This window comes from Eurosta solidaginis, chromosome 3 (assembly GCF_040869045.1).
Source record: "Eurosta solidaginis isolate ZX-2024a chromosome 3, ASM4086904v1, whole genome shotgun sequence".
Classification (NCBI taxonomy): Eukaryota; Metazoa; Arthropoda; class Insecta; order Diptera; family Tephritidae; genus Eurosta; species Eurosta solidaginis.
In genome coordinates, this window is record NC_090321.1 from 233,106,798 (window position 1) to 233,117,456 (window position 10,659).

Consider the following 10,659-nt stretch of genomic DNA (forward strand, 5'->3'; position numbering starts at 1 on the left):
TATTTGTATTTTTTAGTAAAATAGATTATTTGATAGGAGAGCACAAATGAGAATTTCGAGGCTGGAGAAATCGATAGCTGCGCTTCTCGCGAGTTTCTTGAATCTCGAAATACTCATTAACCTCGCGTGCTTATGATTTCTTCTCGAAACTCTCGCTCTCATAATACTGCCAATGCGGCGATTACATTGAATGTCGAGAAGCTCGCGAGATTTACGAGTATTTCGAGATTCGAGAAACTCATTACAAGCCGATACTCACGAGAAATTCTAGAAATCGTAAGCTTTATTTTCTCGAAAGGGCTGTACATTTTTATTTTAGATATCGTAGTGCTAGCTAGAGATATTTTATGATAAATACTCCGATTTTCAGAAGGTTACCCTAAATGATGATCTATATATTAATACGCAAACAAGATTTGCATACAGTCAATTGACAGGCTGTTTCGCATAGTTAGCATACGTAAAATCATATAAAAGTTATATGAATCGATTCGTATGGATCAGCCGCAGTGCATAGGCCTATTTTTGTTAACAAATATTACTCTATTTGTTTATAATTAATAGAAAAATTTTTTGTAAATTCGAACAATCTCTGCAATATAGCAATCTATAGGACCAATTATGTTAGTGCTCTAAGACACAAACCTATATATTATGTTGAATTCGAAATTCGAAAAGCTGCGTGTTGCTCAAATATTTCACCTACATATATACATATTATTATTATTACGCGCCAGACGGTGAAAGAATAAAACATGGTTTCCCATTGTTGCCACTTACCTATATTGGTCTGTACCAAAATCCTAAAATAATTGTCCCAAAAAAACTTTAAAGAGAAGTAATTCTTAACCGGCCCATTTTTTGAACAAATTTAAATTACACGTAAATGCATAGGTCTTTATTTAACAGATTCTTTGGTTTTTATTAAAAACATGAAATCACAAAAATAATGAGTTAACTTTTGTTGAAACTAACTAAATTTATTTATAACAATTAATGTCAAATTTTCCCGAAAATGTTTTTGCATTTGCAGATTTAATTCTCATTTTAGATAAAGTACATCTTATATTGAAAAAAAATAAATAAAATAAATTTGCTACAAAAATATAACATTAAATTTTTTATATTGTCTTTTATGCTAATTTATTTTATTTCTTTTTTATTATATATTCTTTTATTTCAACTTAGTTTATTATTATTTAAATGCAACTTGACTGAATCGGAAAATTTCACGTTGTATATTAAACAAAAAAAACGTCTCAAAAATGTTTTTGATTTTAGGTCAAAACGGCAACCGGCATCATAGCGGCCGTATTGCATAGGCAGTATATTACCCACTATATTTATTATGAGGCTAACTTTGATGGATTATATGCCCATTAATCGGATGCTTAGATACCATAACCCTAAATTGTTTATGTCGCTTAAAGTTATGAAATTAATTTTATTTTAGTAAATATGTTTGCGTGAATAATTTCAATGGTTTTGTTTGTTTTTCTTTTCTTTCTAATTTATTCTGCTTTGTTATATCTTAGTATTATATCGTTCACAGACGATATTTTATGGTAGATATGGTCATATATATTCATGAAATGGAGTGTTTACAAATCTAATACAAATTAATTACGTACATAGATCTCAATGGGAATCCCAACATTATCTAAATATCCGAACATTAGAATATTATATTTCCACAATGATAACACTAAAAGCCGGAAAAAAGTCTAAGTGCACTTATTGCGTTTTTATATGGCGCTGTTTATTCACTTCTCTTAATTTTTTCGTACTTTATTTTTTTTCTTTCATTTAAAATTTTTTTTAGTAAACTCTGGCTTCTTTCTCATTACATAATTTTTTTTATATTTTTATTTTATTTTTTATGAAGGTAGCCTCTATTCTATTCGAAATTTTCATTTTGTGCCACACTTAAATATGTATTTTTACAGAATTAAACTCGGTAAAGGGTCAATTGCATACCTAACGGGTGGCGTGAAATAGGCTAAATTCCTTTAGCACATTTCTTCGTTTTTAACTAAAAGTTCTCAATGCAAGTGAAAAATCTTTCTGTTCCTCCATTGACATACCTACCTGTCTAATAATTGCTGACAAGGAGAGCGGCTGTCCTAAATGGCCAGAGAATGGAAGAAATGTTTGTTTTTTGGTCGCGGTTAATAAATTGGAGTGCCATGAATTGCGCAGTCATGTTTGAAATGAACTTCTCTTTTACATGAGTCTACAGAAAACAAGACTACAAATTAATATTATTTTTAAAATCTAGTTAATAGAGAAAATATAAGCATCTAGTTAAGGAAACATTTTAAAATATGTAAAAAATGCAATATACCAGTCGTCTACAAAAAGGTTTGAAAGACACTGTTTAGCAAATGTTTTAAGTAATCGAAGAGCGATTCAGCAGGTGATCCAGGCTGTTTACTATTGTGAACGTTTTTTTCAAACATTCGCCACTTGTAAAAATTCACAATGATATCGGCACTCTGTTGTTTGTGAGTGTACCTAGCCTGTAATAGCAATATAGGAGTATTACATATATATAGTTAAATAATTGTTCGAATGTTTTAATAATTTAATGTTCCCAATTTATTTTGTTTACATTTTTGGTAGTCTACCAAGCATTAAATCATTTTTTAACAACGTATTCACGAATAATTTGTTGAGTGCTAACTAACATGCGCGCATACATCTTGCCTTGTTGCTCGTTAATTAACAACCAAACCACTAACAGTACAGTGGTTTTACTCTTATCAACATATCCACAGTTTCAGTTTTGATTACCACTATTTTAGATCCAAAAAAAGGGGCTAAAAATATGTACGAAGCAATGTTAATGGAATGCATTCAAGCACCCTTAAAACCGGCGCGATTTTTCTTCATTAGTTCTATGAAAATGCATACCAAAAATGTCGTTTCATTTGAATGAAACATTCGAAACGAGAAAATAAGACAATGATTAGTTTTTTTGAGATTACGTACATTTTTCTTTATATTCCTTATAAAGTACTCAACAAGTTTTAAGAATCTGATCACGATCAAATCAGGATCAGTAGTATGAGCGCATATTTATACTATGTACAAGCACACACCAAATTGGCAATTTATACCATTTGGGTAATTTATTACGTAATTTATCATATAATAAATTGCAATAATAAATTGCCAATTTAAAAAAAATTTTGTAGTAAATTGTTTCAAACTGCAAATGCAACCTTGTAAAGTGTGTTTATTGAGTAGATTTAAACGTCAGTTACGCAGGGCTCAACTATATGGTTGGCTCATCTCATCAGCTGATTTTATTATTTTCATTTCACTGGAGTAGGAATAGTCAAAAGAAGATGGCAAACTCAAAATAAAACCAAAACATTGAACACATTTTTTTACAACACACAAAAATTGCAAAGTTTTATGTTTTTATTCCATTCCATTCGCCTCATACCAACACGCACCTTTTGACAGTCTGAACAAAGGTATGTTGTTACTGTAGAGATGAGCCAACCAACTATCAAATTACTATTGTGTAAGCTAAATTGAGTTGTATGAACACCACTCAATTTAAATCGAAATTGCCTCAATTTATTTTTTTGTTTGAACATAGTATTACGCATAATTGGGTACCTGTTATTTTCAACCTTTTTTCCCCGAACCGCTCCATAAAATTTTACTAAAAAAGTTAAAGCCAATTATCAAAGTAATAATTAGTATTATTAGTTCTTTAAACCACGCCACAAATGCAATATATTTTCCATATAAAATGTATGGGATTTCGCACTTAAAAAAAGGTAGAACACTTATGCTTAACGAAAGAGTCGGCGGTTGAAACACGTCCAAAAATGTTGGGAGAGGTAAAACGCTTCTTTGTGAACTAAATAACTATCGTCTCAAGGATGATACTAAAAATTGTTTGTCAGGAGCTTTGTGCAAACAACAGCTGCATATTATTTCGAGGTTCTTATATTTCTCAAATAAAAAATGTATAGTTTTTATATTAGCATTATAAATTTTGGGATTTGAACATCGGGATTATGATATAAGCTCAATAAGAATATTCTCGCTTTCACATAGTGTAATTAAATTTCTATCTAAAAGCGTTTGATTAAATTTAAATATAGCAGTCTGGATGACAAATATAACTAGTCAATGAAGAGATCAATGACTCGTCCGTATTCACTGAGGTCGTCATATATACATACTCGTCATCCTACGGAAGCTAAAATAAACCATATTTCCGTTGAATTGAACTTCCGTCGAAATCCGGAAATCTAAATATTAAAATATCTTTAGAATGAACAAACGGATGCTTACTTAACCACAAATTTTAAGTACGCAAACTGTTGTTAGAAACGATGGTGTGGTATGCCTGCCATAACACAGCATTTAATAATCAGCTGTGAACTGATCATAAAAAAACTTAAATTTCCCACACATGCACCCTTGGCATACACACATACATATTTAGGTACTCAAAGTTGACGATCATGCATTTGTTTACCGGTGTTCCGGTGTTCGATGTGATAACCAATGATCGAGCACGCGTTAACCCATACTTCAGATTTCTTTTCTTTCAAACCAATATCAAAGATGGCAAGCGCTCTTTCTCTAAATCTCTCTCTTTCTCTCTGCATACTTTCTATTTCCGTTTAGTTTGCTCTACTCTCGTCACTACATATTAACATTTACATATTGCCTTGTTTTGATCACATACTTCCGTCAAAACAAATTATGCGCACAAGTTCGCTGATCGGCTTGATCATCGATGTTGTTGTTGTGTATGTGTGTGAATCTGGGAACACCGGATATTCAATTGTTTTATTGCCGCTTGTTGTTGTCGGCGGTTTTGTCGTATTGTACTTTGCAATGTTGAATGTGTGTATTTGTGTGATTTGGTAATATTTTCGCGATCACCTTTTACATTTTTTGTTTTGTTAGCCAAATTCGTTTTGACACGAGCATACTTTCGCTCTGAGCGTTTGTTTTTGATTTGATTTTATGGTTAGGCATTTGTTCGAATTCATGTAATTTGTAGGTAATATCATAATGGTGGCTGTTACGTGTTTTCCTTTAATATTTTAGTGGTTAGTAAGCTTGGCTTAGATTTTGCAATTACATTTTTTTTATTCTCAATAAAATTCTATGAGTCGTGTAACCGAGAGTATGCAAACAAGTCACAAAATGGTTTTTGGAAAAATTCGAAAACTTAAGAAATTTTTTACCGAAATTGCGAATTTTTGGTTTAGGTTTTCCAAACGTTTTTGAGTATACAGTTTTGTAGCCCAATCCTTTTCAGTGGCACAAAGTACAAGTTATAGGTCTCTTAAAACTCGCTTTGATTTTTGACAACTTTTTTCCAAAGGGTCTTTTATATTTTTTTCCATATGAAGATCGCATGGATCTATTTTTTAAATGGAAGAATCACCCTTTCGAAAAAAATTACAAAAATCAATAAATCAAAGCGAATTTCACTTTGCTCTATTAAAACTGATTGCACTACAAAGCTGCATACTCAAACCAAATTCAGAAAACTATGAATAAAAAGTTCGAAATTTTTGTAAAATTTTTTCGAATGTTTTCGAAAACTTTTTTGAGATTATGTTTAATAAACGAGACAGGCTCATATTGCTTTGTAGAATTTTGTCTTTGTTATTCATCAAGACGATACAAGGTGGTGGCAAAGCGAATTCAGCACAACTTGTCGTCAGAGGAATGTCAAGTCACAAAAAAAAAAAAAAACAAAAAATTGCATTGATTTCTATTAACTTACGTTTTGCTGAACCAAGGCGTTGCTTGGAAATTAACAAGAAGGAGTAATCAGCTGATGTGCTTAAACCACCTTTTACTGAATTCGCTTGTTTATTGATAATAGAGAAAAATTTACAAAATTTTCACACGGCGAATTGTGAGGAATACTTTTGTTAAATTGTGGCGAATATTTTTAAGCTCGCTCAAAAGAACTTGAGATATTGATTTACATTGTTTCAGTTAGAAAATTAAAAAAAATTTAAATGACAAAATTTGTTAAAAATCGCAGCTGCACATTCATGAAATCTCGGATTCGCAAGGAAAATTTTATACCATCAAATAACTTTCTAATATTAGTATGATATCATGGTAGTGCAAAGATATACTTCAGTTACAAAAATTTAGTTACTAATAATTTCTTTTCTTTTTTTCTTTTATTGCAGTCCACACTCAACTTAATTTAACTGCCAATCATCATTCATCTGCTGTCATCATGCAAGTGGAATCGAGTTTCTTAAAATATGCTGGCCGCGTACCGCCACTTGACCTCTCACAGGTAAGCGCCAACTGCCGCAACGAAAACGAACTGCAACATTTGTGGAGCAGCAAAGCCAATTCACCATCGTCAATGTTAAAACGTGCTGCTGCGCTCACACATCCCTACCTGCAATCACCAAATACGCCTGCGCACAGTCCCAGCAACCACAATATAAATAATAGTAACCACATTAATAGCAACAACAACAACTTCAATACAATACTATCACAACACACCTCCGCACTACAACAGCTGGGTTCTGATGGTCTACCGCTGGATCCACGTGATTGGACACGTGCTGATGTTTGGAAATGGTTAATCAATATGGCGGTGTCCGAAGGCTTGGAGGTAACACCAGAATTGCCACAAAAATTCCCCATGAACGGCAAGGCGCTATGTTTGATGAGTCTGGATATGTATTTGTGTCGTGTACCGGTCGGTGGCAAAATGCTTTATCGTGATTTTCGAGTGCGATTAGCGCGTGCCATGGCGTTGCTTTCTTAGACCTTGGGCAATCAAATTGGTATTTTGTAAATATTTAAATATTGTATAATTAACTAGCTACTATAATTAAGTTGATAAGATTTAAAAATGCGTGTTTGATGTATAAAAGTATTTCATGTAAACAAATTCGCTGTCCTCTAATTTCATAAGCGCATTTAAAGTATATAATTCCTAATTGTAGTTTTAATTGTATTTATGAATTGATAGACATTTAATAACTGTTTTGTATGAAACAATTTTTTTGTTATATAGCGTGTAAAGAATTCAAATCCATTGAAGTAATAGTATTGAAAATTAGAGAATTTAAAACTTAGCGATAAAACTTAAAATGAACACAAAATTAATCAAAAAAATTTAATAAAAAGTTGTTCCTCAAAAATTAAAAAAAAAAGTTAAAAATAACTAAGGCCCAATTGTATAACGGCAGATTATTTTTTTATCTCAGAGATAACTTAAAAAATTTGTCAAAAATGAATGACATTAACCTTTCACGTTAACTCTGAGTTGAAAATGTAACTTGCCGGTATGAAAGTGGGCCTAATAGTTTTATTCATGATTCAGTTGAAAGAAAACGTAAGTTTCAGTTTCAGGCCCTAACAAACTTGTCATACCTATAGCTATATAAATAGCTGACCCAACCAGCCTTATGAAAATATATGTAATTGGTTAATGGTTCCATGCCATAAAGCCTTAGCCAATTTGTTTTTGGTATCTCGCTAGCCATATTGATTTTTTGTTGGATTAGCGTACTTTTTAGTTTTTCGATACTTTTATTCATTTAGGTACCAGCAACCAAAGCCAATAAAAAACAAGTAAGGAAGGCTAAGTTCGGTTGTAACCGAAAATTACATACTCATCTGATAGCTTTGGAGACAAAATAAGGGAAAATCACCCTGTAGGAAAATGAACCTAGGGTAAAAACGGAATGTGTTTATATGACATGGGTATAAAATGGAAAGTATTAAAGATCATTTTAAAAGGGAGTGGGCCATAGTTCTCTAGGTGGATGCCATTTCGGGATATCGCCATAAAGGTGGACGAGGGGTGACTCTAGAATTTGTTTGTACGATATGGGTATCAAATGAAAGGTGTTCATGGGTATTTTAAAAGGGAGTGGCCCTTAGTTGTATATGTGAGGGTGTTTTCGGAATATCGACCAAAATGTGGACCAGGGTAACCCAGAAAATCATCTGTCCGGTACCGATAATTTATTTATGTATATAATACCACGAACAGTATTCCTGCCATGATTCCAAGGGCTTTTGATTTCGCCCTACAGAAATTTTTCATTTCCTTCTACTTAATATAGTAGGTGTCACACCCACCAGATTACAAAGTTTTTTCTAAAGTTATATTTTGCGCCAATAAACCAATCCAGTTACCATGTTTCATCCCTTTTTTCTTTTTGGTATAGAATTATGGTTTTTTTTCATTTTTCGTAATTTTCGATATCGAAAAAGTGGGCGTGATCATAGTCGGATTTAGGTAATTTTTTATACCAAGATAAAATGAGCTCAGATAAGTACGTGAACTAAGTTTAGTAAATATATATCGATTTTTGCTCAAGTTGTCGTGTTAACGGCCGAGGGGAAGGACAGACGGTCGACTGTGTATAAAACCTGGGCGTGGCTTCAACCGATTTTGTCCATTTTCACAGAAAACAGTTATCGTCACAGAATCTATGCCCCTACCAAATTCCACTAGGATTGGTAAATTTTTGTTCGACTTATGGCATTAAAAGTATTCTATACAAATTAAATGAAAAAGGTCAGGCCACGCCATTTTGAGACTTTCTTTTATTTTTGTATTTTGTTGCACCATATCATTACTGGAGTTGAATGTTGACATAATTTACTTATATACTGTAAAGATATTAAATTTTTTGTTATAACTTGAATTAATTTTTTTTTTTTTAAGTGGGCGTGTTCGTCATTCGATTTTGCTGATTTTTATTTAGCACACATATAGTAAAGCGTTAACGTTCCTGCCAAATTTCATTATGATATCTTCAACGACTGCCAAATTACAGCTTGCAAAACTTTTAAATTACCTTCTTTTAAAAGTGGGCGGTGCCAAGCCCACTGTCCAAAATCTTACTAATTTTCTATTCTGCGTCATAAGGTCAACCCACCTACCAAGTTTCATCGCTTTATCCGTCTTTGGTAATGAATTATCGCACTTTTTCCGTTTTTCGAAATTTTCGATATCGAAAAAGTGGGCACGGTTGCAGTCCGATTTCGTTCATTTTAAATACCGATCTGGGATGAGCACCCAGGAGTCTACATACTAAATTTCATCAAGATACCTAAAAATTTACTCAAGTTATCGTGTTATAGATTCTATGACGGTAACTGTTTTCTGTGAAAATGGGCGAAATCGGTTGAAGGCACGCCCAGTTTTTTACACAGTCCACCGTCTGTCCTTCCGCTCGGCCGTTAACACGATAACTTGAGCAAAAACCCATATACATTTACTAAACTTAGTCCACGTGCTTATCTGAATTCACTTTATCTTGGTATAAAAAATGGCCGAAATCCGACTATAACCACGCCCACTTTTTCTATATCGAAAATTACGAAAAATGAAAAAAATGCCATAATTCTATACCAAATACGAAAAAAGGGATGAAACATGGTAATTTTATTGGTTTATTGACGCAAAATATAACTTTAGAAAAAACCTTGTAAAATGGGAGTGACACCTACCTTAAGTAGAAGAAAATGAAAAAGTTCTACAGGGCGAAATCAACAGCCCTTGGAATCTTGGCAGGAATACTGTTCGTGGTATTGCATATATAAATAAATTAGCAGTACCCGACAGATGATTTTCTGGATCACCCTGGTCCACATTTTGGTCGATATCGCGAAAACGCCTTCACATATACATCTAAGGGCCACTCGCTTTTAAAACCCTCATTAATACCTTTAATTTGATACCCATATCGTGCAAACATTCTAGAGTCACTCTTGGTCCACCTTTATGGCGATATCTCGAAAAGGCGTCCACCCATACACCGAAGGCCCACTCGCTTGTAAAATACTCATTAACACCTTTCATTTGATTCCATATGGTACAAACACATTCTAGAGTCACCCCTGGTTCACCTTTATGGCGTTATCTCGAAACGGCGTCCACCTATGGAATCAAGCATCACTCCCTTTTAAAATACTCATTAACACATTTCATTTGATACCGATATCATACAAGCACATTCTAGAGACACCCCTGGCCCACCTTTATGGCGATATCTCGAAAAGGCGTCCACCTATAAAACTAAGGATCACTCCCTTTTAAAATACTCATTACCACATTTCATTTGATACCCATATCGTACAAACCCATTCTAGAGTCACCCCGGCCCACCTTAATGGCGATATCTCGAAAAGGCGTCCACCTATAGACCTAAGGCCCACTCCCTCTTAAAATGCTCAGTAACACCTTTCATTTGATACCCATATCGTACAAACGCATTTGTAGAGTCACCCCTGGTCCACCTTTATGGCGATATCTCGAAAACGCCTTCACATATACAACTAAGGCACACTCCCTTTTAAAATACTCATTAACACCTTTCATTTGATACCTATATCGTACAACCAAATTCTACAGTCCGCCCTGGTCCACCTTTATGGCGATATCTGTAAATGGCGTCCATCCATAGAACTATGGCCTAATCTCTCTTAAAATACTCTTTAATACCTTCCATTTGATACACATGTCATAGAACCACATTCCAGGGTTACCCTAGGTTCATTTTCCTACATGGTGATTTTTCCTTATTTTGTCTCCATAGCTCTCAACTGAGTATGTAATGTTCGGTTACACCAGAACTTAGCCTTCCTTACTTGTTAAACCACATTAAAATA

At 33.5% G+C, this 10,659-nt stretch overlaps 1 protein-coding gene across 1 annotated transcript in view; it reads left to right on the plus strand.

The window, feature by feature from the left end:
• The window catches only part of edl (ETS-domain lacking), a 69,136-nt gene extending 61,941 nt beyond the window's left edge, over window positions 1–7,195 (plus strand). The window contains exon 2 of the mRNA XM_067775579.1: window positions 6,195–7,195. Within this exon, the coding sequence (XP_067631680.1) occupies window positions 6,245–6,793 (549 nt within the window). The 5' untranslated portion in view covers window positions 6,195–6,244 and the 3' untranslated portion in view covers window positions 6,794–7,195. The remainder of the gene's footprint in view (window positions 1–6,194) is intronic.
• The last annotated feature ends 3,464 nt before the right edge of the window (window positions 7,196–10,659 follow it).